The sequence below is a fragment of the Excalfactoria chinensis genome, chromosome 15, assembly GCF_039878825.1.
Source record: "Excalfactoria chinensis isolate bCotChi1 chromosome 15, bCotChi1.hap2, whole genome shotgun sequence".
Classification (NCBI taxonomy): domain Eukaryota; kingdom Metazoa; phylum Chordata; class Aves; order Galliformes; family Phasianidae; genus Excalfactoria; species Excalfactoria chinensis.
The window spans coordinates 9,110,743-9,124,145 of NC_092839.1; the positions used below are offsets into that span (position 1 = coordinate 9,110,743).

At 57.7% G+C, this 13,403-nt stretch overlaps 1 protein-coding gene across 1 annotated transcript; it reads right to left on the reverse strand.

Moving 5' to 3' along the window:
- Window positions 1–2,844: 2,844 nt before the first annotated feature.
- TGM2 (transglutaminase 2) lies at window positions 2,845–12,815 on the reverse strand. The gene is made up of 13 exons (XM_072350521.1): window positions 12,677–12,815; window positions 11,013–11,192; window positions 9,156–9,398; window positions 8,325–8,443; window positions 7,694–7,822; window positions 7,275–7,455; window positions 6,362–6,497; window positions 6,173–6,276; window positions 5,827–6,066; window positions 5,471–5,743; window positions 4,079–4,239; window positions 3,864–4,000; window positions 2,845–3,680 (listed from the first exon to the last, which is right to left on the reverse strand). The coding sequence occupies exons 1-13, from the start codon at window positions 12,684–12,686 to the stop codon at window positions 3,524–3,526; spliced, it is 2,070 nt and encodes a 689-aa protein (XP_072206622.1). The 5' UTR covers window positions 12,687–12,815; the 3' UTR covers window positions 2,845–3,523.
- Between the last annotated feature and the right edge of the window lie 588 nt (window positions 12,816–13,403).

Genomic DNA, 13,403 nt, shown 5'->3' on the forward strand with positions numbered 1-13,403 from the left:
CTGCCTATTTTGCAGCTTCCTATGCAGTTAACTACTTCAGTGCATTGGGGTATTCCCTTCAGTCTTCCTGCTCACCAGGTATTTGTGTAACAAACTGATGTCGGCTTACACTTATGTAGGGAATGAGAACTGCATTCCGGTAAACTAATGCTGAGGCCTGTAAGATCACAGGTTATAATTAGAGTGTTGAAGCAAGGCTGGGGTAGCCCCCACAAAACAGTTATTGTGTGGAAACCAACTAGGGAAAGAGTATATTCCTTGTCTGCAACACAGCTGGAGCAGCACCTTCGCTTTTGGGGTATGACGGATAATGTGAGATAGAGGTGGGGGAAAAAGTGATTGTCAGAATTAGGAGCTGTGTCTTAATGGCAAGTCTTGACCCTTGTGGGTAAAAGGGTTGTGATTAATCTTGTTATGAATGGTATGGGGCAATTCCCCAATGTATGTAGCGCCAGAAGGAAGGTGGGTGCTGCTGACAAGCGTCTGCAGTGGGAAAATGAGGACAGGCTGTTCTTAGGAAACTTAAAGCTAAGCAAATGCCATAAATACTTTTCAAGTTTGTTACGTGTAAACAGGTTTTATACCTTGGGCAACTTATTTTATAGATCAGAGCCTGTCCAGAGCTGTAGCTTCAGAAGAAATCAGGTCAGAGGTGACTTCACATTCAGGGCTGTGCAAAACAAAGCCAACCAACAATATATTTTTTAAACAATATTTGTGTATGTTTACAACAATATGTATATATTTTTATATATATATAAATACTTGAGTCATCACATAGATGCTGTGGTGGGCTGCTGAGAAGGGGTGAGGTTGGGACAAGCGTTTTCCTGTAATTTTACTTGCCTTTAAGAGAGGTGCCAGAGGTGTCAGCTGCGTCTGAACTTTTGATATCGTTTGCAACTTTGGAATTCACCAGATTTCCTGGGGCTAGTCATGGTCTGGAGGTTTTTGGATAAGCAAGTAAGGAGAATAGGCTGTGCTCAGAAGCTGGAAGGCTCGGAGGTTCAGTTTTACTGCAGTATGAAGGTAAAGGAATTTGCTTTAGTACTGAATGCATTACCTTTCTATTGCCTTAGAAAGTAAACTCTTGTCTGAGTAGCCAAGTGAAATGTAGTCATTTCTATACAGAGAAGAAGGATAAAAATGTTCCTCTTAAAATATGGCAAATAAAGAGACTCAGATTCCAATCTCCGTGTTCCAGGAAATACCAGTGGTGGTTTCACAACTCAGACAGCGGTCAGATGGGTGGTGGGAGGGCTGGGCTGGGGAGGCTCAGTCTGAGTGGCCCTGGAGTTGGAGTGCAGCAGTGTGAGCTCTGCACACCTGCAGGCTGGGCTCTATGGGTCAGTGGGTCCTGATGGGGGACGGGCTCTGGGCCTCCTGCAGGAGAGGGCAGTTTAGGGTTGGCCTCACTCAGTGCTGTGAGGGTCCTATCACTGGTACCCTCTGTTCTTGCTGCAGAACAGTGCAGATTCTGCTGTGTGCATTGGTGCTGCTGTTCCAGGGGGATGATGGGGTGTCTGCTATACCTGCACAGCAAGTGACAGCCATGTACCCCACTGCAGCAGTCACAAATGGGTTGCAAGATGTTTTGTGTGCTATGCAGGGAACTGAGGGTAAAGGCTGTGCTAGTCTAGGACCCGTTTTGCATTGTTCCTTGTGTCCTGGTTTGTTTTTCTCTTGCCTGCACCGTGGGTGAATATGAATGTCCACCCTTGCTCATCAGAAAGGCCTTTGTTGAGACCTGACAGTTCCTCAGAGCTAACAGCAGCGCTCTGATTTATGGCTGGTTTTTTCCTTGCCTCGGTCCATCAATAAAGCCAAGCTAGAGGTCCTCAGGACTAAAATGAGCTTACAGCTGAGTTTTGGCCAGTCAGCATCTCAGCGAGCTGTGGTGTATTAATAACCACTCCTCCACGTGTGAATGGTCTCACTTTGCTTTGGCACTTGGGCTAATGCTGCATTAAGAATTCTCCTGAGCAACGGGTGCTGTCCTTGTTTAACTATCTATAACTCACTGCTTGCAGAGCAGCGGTGCCTGTGGCCGTGCCCATGGTGCAGTGCTGTGCTCAGGGACTGCTGGGCTGTGTGTGTGTGTGTGTGCGCAGGGCTCTGGGGCAGCTGGGAAACACACAGGGCAAAGCCCACAGCATGGATTTGTTTGGCACTGTGCAGGGGGCTGCAAAGTATCTGGGGATAATTCAAGAGAAACCGGCTCTGGGAAGAGCCAAACCCCAGAGCCAGACCATAACTGCAGTATTTGGTGTCTGCCATGTGAGCTTTGTTCCTTGTCAAAGCAGCCCTGCTCCACTGTGCTTCGGATGGATGGGAGTGACCTTCAGAAAGAGCTGTGCTAATGTTTATTTTATCAGGACCCAGCTTCGAACCAGAGGAGCTGCCGGTTATTTTTAAACCAGGCATTGAGCAGCTTGAAGCCTGGCTCAGCAGAGCTGCGTGTAACAAATGCTCTTTAAAGTATGGCTGTGCATCATCTCTGGCTCTGAGCAATGCTCCTGCCAAGGGAGAGCAGCACAGGGCTCGTGCCTGTTAACCCTCTGGAGCACCATTGGGGCCGTGCTTTGAAACTGCCATCCCTGAGGTTCTGCGGTGTGGGTGCTCAGGGCTGGCTCGGGCTCCCCTGGCTGCAGGGTGAGGGCACAAACCCCATCCCATTGCCCCCCAGAGCTGTGGTTCCCATGCTGTAGGGTAGGCACTCTTCATCTCTGCGCTGTGGACCCAGTGCTGCATTGAAGGTGAGAAGCCAGGAGGAGTGGGGAGAGGGAAGGGATGTCAGGCTCTGCTGGGCCCCTCTGGTGGAAAGGATGCTCAAGAGCCAGGCATGGCTTTAAAAGTGAAAAATAGAGGTTTTATTCAGTGCTTGCATAGTTAATTCCCGTCAAGGCAACGTCCCATTCCTCACCACACCATCTCTGCGGTGACAGGAACAGTTATTAAAGCAAATAACCTGCTTTACCTATGCAGCAGGGTTCTAGGCAGTATGTATTTATAGAGCTATAAATAGATTTATGCTATATGTGTCTATAGCATATAAACAGCTTTGTGCTCACAGTATACAATCTTTTCTCTACCAAATTGCATTCAGAGCATTTTAACTGGCAGGCATGAGTGCTGCTGCTGCGCGATCGGTGCGGGAGAAGATTGTCTTTCTATTGTTTGCATTATGAAATGTGCTCTGCGTCCCAGGGGTGTGTTTAGAGCTGCAGAAAGGAGTGAGGCTTCTGCTGGGCTGCTGCAGGAGGGCCCGGAGCTGGAGCCGTGTCCTCCTCCATGGGGAGGGAGAGGAGGAGAAGGCACAGCTCAGCCCTGGCTGCACAAGTGCTACCACGGTTGTCACTGTCCCCCAGCCCCTGGGAGTGGCAGTGATGGAGAGGGGCTGTGGTGGCAGTGGGTACTTGGAGGTGCAGAGTCCAGTGCCCTCGGTGTGGGTCGGGCTAAGGTTTGCAGTTGTTTTTCTGCAGCATTGCCCAGGGCTGGAGCAGGATGGGGGCTCAGGGGGCCCTCACTTGGGCAGGGGTGCGATGATGACGTTGCGGTAGCCCTTCACTCCCATCAGCTTGTCGCTCTCAAAGTCCACCATCAGCTTGCGCAGCCCAGCCTGGTGCGGCACGAACTCCATCCGGAACTTGGCCTCTGCCTGCGGCTCCACAGGGTCCTCTCTGGAGGGGATGGAGAGGTCAAGTGTGGGTCCCCGGGTCCCCATTCCCCTGTGCCGTGACACCCCCAGCATCCCTGTGGCACTGTGAGCCCTGGGACCAGCTCAGCCCCACTCCCACCCTGTCCCAGTGGAGCTGCCCCAGGACCCCCCAGCTCTTTCCCCACCACCCAGCTGTGGTTCTTACAGCTCCTCGATCCTTTGCCCCTCAGTGAGGCCGGCGCCTTCCACCACGAACATGCAGTTGTACAGCGGCTCTGCCAGTGGGTTCACCAGTGTGATCTCTGCCACCAGCTTCCGCTCCTGCATCGGCTCCCCTAAAATCTGTGAGCAAAGGGGGTGGTTGGACTGCAGGACCGCACCAGGACCGAGCTCCCATGGAGCATCTGAGGCCCCACTCACCCTGATTTTGATCTCCGGGTTCTTGATGTAGACGTCCCTGATGGCCACCACGCTGTCACCACTCTCATACTCAGTCAGCAGAGCCACCACCTTGATCATGTTGTCCTGGGTCAGGTTGGGCCCATACTGCTCATAGAGGATGCGCAAGGGCACACTCTGTACTGCAGGGAAAGCAGAGCAGGGTCAGTGCTGCTCCTGAGCCAGCACACAGGGTTGGGTCAGAGGAGCTGCAGGAGGGTCTGCAAACATGGAGGTGCCTGAGGGGCAAAGGCAGCATCCCCTTCCCTGGGCTGCATAAGGTGCAAAAATTGTTTGGTTGCTGCATCCCAGTGTGCAGCTGCTGATAGCGTTTGTTATAGGTCCCTGTAGGGGAGCAAAGTTTGGCTGGCATTCCAAGTTAGCTTGTTCCAGTGTATCAGCTGTATGGCATTTCCAAACCCTGAAGGTTCTGAAGGGAAGTGATATAAATCAGAGTGGTGTTTAATTACCAGGTGGCAACGCTAATTTGTAATAACAGCAAAGCAGGGTTCAGCAGTGCATTGGGCTCAGGCCAGGACAACTCTGACTCAGAAAATGTGAAGATGAAAGAGGTTGTGTCCTCTGCGGAGGGGATGCTGAGCATGTCAGCACTGCTGGGCACAGCCTGAGCTCAGCACTGCTTTTCCCACCAGTTCAGGGCTGTGGGGGCCGGAGCTGCTGGGAAAATCCCATGCAGCCCTTTGGGATCTGTTCCTCTGCCTGCTGCCTCCACACAGTGGGTGTGCAAGAGCAGAAACTTCCGCCCTGCTCTGAGTGCATCACCGGCCTCCTGCCTGAGTGAGCAACATCCTTTATCCTCTTATCAGATTTAAAAACCACAGTGGGAAGTCGGTGTGAACGGAACCCCAAGGAGGTGCTGCTTGCTGTGGGGTGGGTCAGTGCTGCAGCCAGTGAGGGCTGTCTGGGTGCTGGCAGAGCAGGGGGCAGCTCAGGGCTGCTGTGGGATGTTGTTCTGGGTTAAAGCACGGCACTCATGCTGCATTTGTGCCATAGGATTAAACAGAAGTGCTGCATTCTGCCAGCCTGGAGTGTGCTGAGCCAGTGACCCACAAGTGCTTGTGCAGTGTGAGTGAGCACAAGGAGCACTTCACATGGCTGGGTGCTGGGTGTGTGCCTTGCAGCGGTTTCTGCCCATCCTGCAGCATCCTGGCCCGGGCCCAGGCCAAGATTTGCACGGATATTATTGCTGCTCAAGCCATTGTGTGCACAGTGCGTGCGGTTGGTGGCTGCAGGAAGAATTTCCTCTTTGGGGAGCTGCCAGCACATGCTGGGACTTGGCAGTGGGACAGCTGCTGGCTGCTGGTGCTGCAGCATGGCCCCCATGCCCAGTACCCCCACCCCCCATTGCCTTACCCATGCGGGGCTGCAGAGTGAGGTTCAGCAGGTCCTTGGAGCCGCACTGCGGGCCCACCTCGCCATTGTAGCTGGCGGTGCGGGCGCACAGCCTCAGCCTGCACTCACGCTCCGTGTCCGTGTCGTTTCTGATGACAGCGAAGACGTCGAAGTCAGAGCCGTTGTTGGCACCCTCCGACACCTTGATCCGCATGTGCAGCCCCTCGTCCTGCTCACCCAGCGACCTCTTCTCGTGCTCCGCCTTGCTGAACACCTCTCGCTCCTTCTCAGACCCTGCGGTGCAAGAAGAGCTCCAGTCAGCTGAGTGACGTTCCCCCTCCTCAGAGCCAACCCTGTGTTCCCTCCAGCTGCCGTACCCTCTGGATACTTGTAGGTGTGTGTGATGTCCTCACGGCTGTCCTTGCCGACACTCTTGGTGCTGATGTTCTTCCCCACCACTGAGGAGTGGGTGCTCTTCTTCTGCGTGCCGTCACTCTGAACGATCCAGTACACCACGTCGGCATTGACCTCCGCAAAGACGAAGGGGATGTCGTACCGCACCTGCAGGTCTCCCTCCTTGATGGCCTTGACAGGGGCCGGCCCGCAGCAGTAAACCCCTGCAGGGAGCAGGGCAGCTGCTATTGCCTGAAACCCGGCCATCGTGGGAGCCAGGGGGATGCCCCATCTGAGGACAAGGCATGGGGGGACGCAGCCGTGCCGCACCTTCGCTCTTCTCCTGCGGCGTGGGATCCAGTGCTTGCCACCCATCGTATCCAGGTGCCAGGTCCGGCCGGGTCATCCAACACTCCACCCAGCAGTGGAAGTTCCTACAAGGGAAGCGTGGCACTGAGCAGCTCCTGCCCCGTCCAGCCGTGCTGGGGATGCCGCGATCTCAGCTCTCACAGCACTCACCAGATCATGTCCCTGGAGCGCCGCTCCTCCACGCCTGCCTCGCTCAGGTAGCGGTCGATCACCAGGTTGCCGTTGGTGTCGTGGGCAGAGTTGTAGTTGGTGACCACACGGCTGGGGATGCCCAGGCAGCGCATGACTGCGGGGAGCAGGCTGGTGTTGGGGCGGGCACTGGGGGTAACCCACCAGTCCCATAGTGCCATAAGGGGTGGCAGCATGCTGGGACACCGCTGGGTTTGGTAGCACAGTGGGGAACAGACACAAGTGAGACTGGGAGCGCTCTGGGGGAGCATGGAGGCAGCGTGCAACAGCCTCCGTTGGATCTCAGTGCTGTCTCTCACTGCACGCAGGCACTCCAGGGAGCAGCAGTTGTGATGTTCCAGAGGAGGGCTGTCAGCTCCTCTGATGTGCAGAAAACCTGCTTTAGCTCTCTGCTATTTCTCTCCTCTCTACAGAGTCTCACGGACATGAAATATGTAACCATGCACACACTGGCAGCCCAGGGAGTAAAGCAGTGCTGCAACGTGCCTACATGTCTGTGCACTTAGCAGAGGATGGCCTTGGGTTTTCCTTCTCTTTTGTCCCGAACTGACTATGATGGTGGCACTGAAATTATTTTGTTCTCAGTGGATTCATTACTTCACTGCAAACTTGACCTCAACACCGCTTTCCTTCTCCTGAGCCACAAATTCAACCCCTCCCTCCCGGCCGGGGCTGTCTTTGGCACAGCACAGAGTTAATTGCAAAGCCAGAGCGGCTCTTTATCATTTTTTCCCTCAGTTTCCTGACAAATTGGAATAACAGTGAGCTTAATTGCTCAGCGACCGAGGTGAACTGATTGTGGCCTTCCCTGCAGTGCACGTGGGGTGGCAGGTGGCTGTGGGGGGGCAGGGGGGTCATAGGGGGCTGTGCTCACCAGTGCACGCTACGGCAGCGAAGACCCAGCACTGGCCGTACTTGACAGGCTGGCAGCCCAAGCTCTTCCACCTCTTGAGGATGTCCACGCTGCCGATCCATGCCATTGGGCTCATCCCATCCTCATAGTGATTGTCCCAGCGGCCCAGCAGCACCCCGTGGTCCTCATCGTTGCAGTTGACCTGTGGGGTGACACAAGGAGATGGCACTGTGCAGCCCCTGGGTACCAAGGGACAGGGTGCACTGCCCAGGAGCAGGCTGGATGGAGTGCCTGCCTCCAGCTTACTCTCATTGCCACCTTCGTTAGGCAGCACAGAGGGATGCAAGAGCTACATGGTGCAAGAACTGCACCAGGATGCACGTGGCTGTGATGCAGGAGCACGCTGTATGCTCATGCATTGCAAGTGCTGCAGCACTCACCATGGCGCTCACCACCCTGCCTATATAAACAGGGTCATTGCGACGGGAGCAGTCCAGGTTCTGGTCCCGCAGGAATTTGGGGTTGATGTCCAGCATCTTGAGGCAGATGGTCAAGATCTCATCTTCAAACTGGTACAAGAGAGAAGGGAAAGAACACGGGTGAGGTGTGCAGTCTGCTGGCGGGGATGGCACAGTGGCAGCACCACTTTGTCCCATTTGTGCTGCCGTGATAAGGAGTTTCATCCTGCTGCCATGCACGGCTTTCAGGCGTGGAGAGGAAAGAAATCTCAAGGGGAAAACTCCCTATTTCTCCACCTGCAGGTGGGTCTGGGCTTAGGGTCTTCTGACAGTCGTGGCCCTGTGCTGCCCTGCACACAGCCCTGTCGTGAGCTGTGGAACATGGCTGCACCCCTCCAGCCCCCAGGGCCCCCACGCAGCACTGGCGGCTTATCAGCACGGCCGGTGCAGCCCTGGGGAGCTGCTATCAAGCACCAGCTCTCCAGTGGCACCGATTAGAAGCGTGCAGCCCTGAGCTCTCCGTGTGCTCCCAGGTTTTGAAGGCAGCTCAGCAATAAGGTTTTCATTTGTTTGCTGTGTGGTGCTGGGGGTCCCAGAGCTGTGCTGCGCTCACCTGCCCAAAGTTCCAGGGTGTGGAGGTGATGTAGTCCCGGGAGCCCATGTAGATGAGCCCCTGCTGGGACAGCACGTACTCGCGGCGCTCATCCTCTTCCCGCAGGTACACTGTGTCCTCTGTGGGGAGAGCAAGGGATGGGGACGCTGGGACGGGGCACCAGGGAGCGGGGCTGCTCCTGTCCAAAAGGCTGCTCAAAATTTCCACTCGGTTTGACCCGAGCTGATGTTTATCAGTGGGAGCCTCTGTTTCCCTTTTTTATTCTTTCCTGACTTCTCTTTCACTTTCCTCCCCTTTTGTTTCACACAGTAGATGTTCCCCCAGGAGCGGGAACCTCCGTGGCTGAGAAGCAAATGGTGGGAACTGGGAGTTCTGGCGGACGTCAGGACCTGCGCAGGGGTCACTGCTGGAAACAACACCCCTTACTGGAAAGGCTTTCAGGAACAAAACCCGTACGTCCACAGCATCAGCACTCAGCACAGCCCTGGGTGAGCAAAGCTTCCTCGCCGCCCTTATCTCCAGAGCCAGCACAAAGCACTGGGATTCAGGAAATTGGTCCCTCAGCCAAGGTCAGCGCAGGGCAGAGCAGGGCTGCTCCTGGGGCAGCGGAAGGATGTGAGCAAATGACTGCCAATTGCCAGCTGTAATTAACCTCCTCCAGCAGGGCTCCCTGCTGCCTCCTGTCTTGCTGCTAGGGACATCAGGTACTGGGTGCTGATACAAGGAGTCGTGTCCTGAGCAGAGGAGGAGGTTTGTGGCCTTCTGCGGGGATCCATAGAGAGGGGAAAGAACCCTGAGTCCTTCCTGGTGTTGGGAAGGTGAGAGCCTCACCTGGGTGCCAGGCATTGAAGAGCAGAATGAAGTCCCCGAGGTGGAAGCTGGAGCCTTGGTACTCGGTGGAGGCCTCCAGTGTCAAGCGGTAGTGGCCCACACGGGCATTGCTGGGGGAGCAGAGCGAGACAGAGAGCACAGCCCCGTCCTGCTGCTGCAACACGGCACTCCACATCCCCTCCTCGGGGCAGTCAGTCAAGGTGAAGTGTGACCTGGTGCCCGATGTCTCGATGGGGCAGGGCCCTGCAAGCAAGGGGACATACATCAGCTTTCCCCAGCACCAGGGATCCTGTGCAGGGCAGTGCAGTGCAGGGATGCCCCTGTGCCTGCTGGAGGGGACAGACATCACCCACTGGGGAGTCAGGAGTGGGGCCAGGCAGAAAAACCATGCAGATCTGTCACAGGTAAAACCATTTTGTCATAAATCTGTCATAATTTTGTCATAAAACCACGACAAAATCCCACCTGGGCTTAGAGCCTTTGGGATGGGGGCAGGGAGCCCTCCCCATCAGGTTTTGTTTCTGAGGGGTTTGCACACAGCCCAGGGTGAGGCTTTGCTGGGCTCCCCCCCCCCCCCCCCAACAAGCAGCTGGGTCACGGTGTGAGTGCACAGCCCTTGGCGCAGAGCCTGGAGCCCTCAGCGCGGAGCTGCTCTCAGCAGGAGCTCCGCTGAGTGCACACAGCCCACGGTGAGCCATGAGCTCAGCGGCCGCAATGCTCGAGCCGAGAACAGAGCGATCCGTGCCTTCCCCCTGAGCCCGAGCCACCCCCACGTGGCCGACTCCAAACGCTGCTCCTGGGAGCACGGATACCAGCCCAGCCCATGGTTGCCGGTGCTGATGGGGTTGGCTGGTGGCCATTGTGTTCCGTAGCAGCAGCACGCCGGTCCCCCAGCAGCCCACACCCGCAGAGAGGGCGGCACAGCAGCGAGCCACCGAGAATACTCATGAACTCATGAGAGTGACACAGTTTCTCCTCTCTGCCCTTTCGGGGAGGCTGGGCTGAGCTATCCCTGTCCTTCTGGCAGCTCTGGGCTGCGCCTCCGCCTCCTCCGGCTGCAGAACCTGCTGTCCTGCCACAGCATCCCGGGGGCCTGGGCAGGGCTCTGCAAATCCCATCAGCTCTAAATATATGGGCGCTATTTTTGCACTGAGCTGATCCTCCTCTGTGCTGCAGGAGGTGGCACACATCTTGGGGCAGTTTTGTTGTCCCCAGGGGGATAAATATATGGCAGCTCCCCTCTTCACTCCGGCTCCATAGGGTACAGCCCCTGGTGAGGGTGCTGCTCCAGGCCGTGCCAGCAGGGCTGTGCCTTGGCTGCAGCCAGAGCTCCTTGGCCCATTTTGTGCAAGCTCAGTGGCTGGAAGCCAGCCTGCAGCCTCCGATCTGCTGCACCCAGGGCTCCCATAACATGCAGTTCACAGAGTGCATGGTGTGCAGGGAATGACTGCAGTGTCACCACAAGGAAAGAAAGGCTCATCTTCCCAGGAAGCCTTGCCCTGCGTGAGCCCTGGTGCAGTTTCACTCCGAGTTCTGGCCTGATTGACTCAGCAGGATACAGCATCCCTAAAATAGCTCTTGCCCCAGACAGAGCTTCCTCTTTGTTTGCCTGTAGCTGCACTCAGCCTAACCCCTATGTGGGGTGTGGGCACCCAGCTGGTGGCTGTGGGAGCAGCACCCCATCCCTCCCCCTGCGCCCTGCTGTCCATGTGGGCTCACACAGCACGGCCAAGCAGCTCACGGGTCCCAGCCCTGCAGACAGCCTCTGGCTGAAGGCCCACTTCGGTTGTACCCTGGAGTGCGTGGATGCTGGGGGCACCCTGAGCCCAACCCTGGGATGGGAGCTGTGACACTCACCCGTCTCCACGTTGAAGGCGAGTTTGTCCACCCCTTCCTCATAGCCCCGGCCTGCGAAGGTCAGGGTGATGGTGAAGGGCTGCCCACGTCGCACCACCAGCTGCTGGCTGCCCATCTCTGCTGTCCGGTGCTCGCGGCCATTGAGCTCACACTGCAGGTCGAACGTCTCCAGCACCAGCTCTGCAAGAGATACCGTGTGAGGTTCTGCCCCAGCAGCATCTCCTCGTGCTCCCAGCCCCGGGGTATGGATGTGCCCTGAGCATTGCCCCGCCTTTGGGATTTCTCTTTAATCCTACCCTGGGTCTTTGTGGGCCCTCAGCAGTCCCCTCTGCAGCAGGCAGCCCTGTGCAAACGCTGTGCCCAGCACAGCCCTGAGTCTCAAGCATCCCCACTGCAGAGCCGTGCTCTGTATCTTGCAGCATCCAGCAGCACAGCAAAGCCCAGAGCTCATTCTTGCTTTCTGGGAGGCTCTGAGCCAGAGTTTGCTGTCAGCGTCCCCCTCCAAAGCCCTCTGATGGGGAACTTGGCTGAGCGCTGGGAATGCCAGAGATGTTTCTGTGCCTCAGCAGCGGGCAACTTCCCTGCGTTGTGACTGCTGAGAAATGGGATGGATGGAGCAGAAATGCAGTGACAGAGACGGCAGTTGGTTCCCAGGCTGGACGCAGGGCTGTGTGCTGGGAGCGGAGCTGGAACCCCAGCACTGCGCCGTGGCAACACGACATTGCTCAGCATCATTCAGGGCCACTGACCCCTGAACGCCGTGCAGACAGAGTGGAGCTGCCAGAGCAAATGAGAGCATTTAACGCTGGAGAGCACACAGCAAACTCAGCAGCAGCCGGGCCATAGGGTGACTGGGGCTGTGCTGTGCCTTTCTGCAGCGGTGATCTCAGAGCCGTCCCTGGGCAGCGCTGGATGGGAATTGCTGACCCAAAGTGCTGCATTTCCCGAGCAGAACAGGAACCCCACGCCAGGTCATTCGGGCACAGTTTGCTGCAGCGCAGCGTGCGGGTGCAGAGCTGGAGGCCCATATGGGGCCCCGCAGTGGGGACAGAGCGCAGGAAGGGCCTCGTCCTTGTCACCTCCCCCTCTGTGAGGGGAAGCGCTGCTCCGTGCTACCCCACCACGCACGCTGTGTGAGCAGGAGCCTCGCTGACACTGTGCCGAAAGAGAAGCCGCATTTGGGACGCTGCAAACAATTGCGCAGGGCTGCAGCCGCTCCTTTTCCAGGCCATCCCGGCTCATCCCCGCAGGTTTTAGCACAGAGCGGAGCCCTGCACAGTGGACAGCAGTGCACAGCAGCTCCCCCCCGGCTGCCAGCTCTCTGAATGCGGTGGGACGGCTGTGAGCCCGCAGCGCAGCGCTGCCCCCGGCTGCTCCGGGACAGGTGCGGGCTGTCCGCGCCCCGCACGAGGCTCCCAAAAGCGCTTCGGAGGATCCCGTCCGGCACAGCAGCTCTGCGGGAGGACCGCCTCCTCCAGCTGGGCTGAGCTGCGGGCACCCGGTCCCGCAGCGCCCCGCGGAGCCCCGTACGTGGCACAGCGACGCTCCGTCCCGCACGACGCGGCCGGGAACGGATCCGCTGCCGCCCTTCGCGCTCCCGATCGCGGCTCGCGGGGACGGAACCGGAGCGAGGCCGAAGCCCCGCGGTGGCGGCGGGCCCTTACCTTCAGCCATGGTCCCGTCCGGTCCCGGTCCCGGTGCCGCCGCCTCCCGCTGCCTTTATAGCGCGGACGCAGCGCCCTCCCCCGGGGCCGGGGCCGGGGGGGAATGAAAACAAAGTTTCCAGGAAACCGAGTGGGTTTGGTCCCACCTATTTTAACCAACCGAGAGAAAAAATAATAATCCCAACCCACGGCACTTTGGGGGGGGGGGGGGGGCGTGTAGAGGGGAGTGAAGGGAGGGGTGTCGGACCCGCACCTGCCGCCCCTCCCCCGGAGCTGCACCTTCTCGCAGCCCCGGAGCTTTCCGGGAAAAGGGGCGAGGCGGGATGGACGAGGGGCTGCGCGGCCCCCACCGCGGTGCCAGGAGCTGGGGAATGTTTTCTCCTTATAAAGTTTTCCTCCCCCGTCTCTTATCTCCATACCCGGCCATTCCCGGCCGCCTCGGAGCCGCCGCAGCCGCCCCCTTCTCGTAAACACGGCCCCGAGCGATGCCAGAGGGAAGGTCTGCCGGAGGGCTCCGAGGGTTCACCCGCAGCCCCACAGCGCCCGGCCCGCTCCCTGCCAGCAGCGCCGCTCCCCCTGTGCCCCAGTGCTGCCACGGCCCCACCACCAGTACCTCAACCCCATCAGAACTGCGGACCCCACTGACACTTCCAAGACCCCAACCCTATCAGCACTGCAGAGACCCCGACCCCATCGGAAATCACGAGACCCCCGTATGCTCTGCATC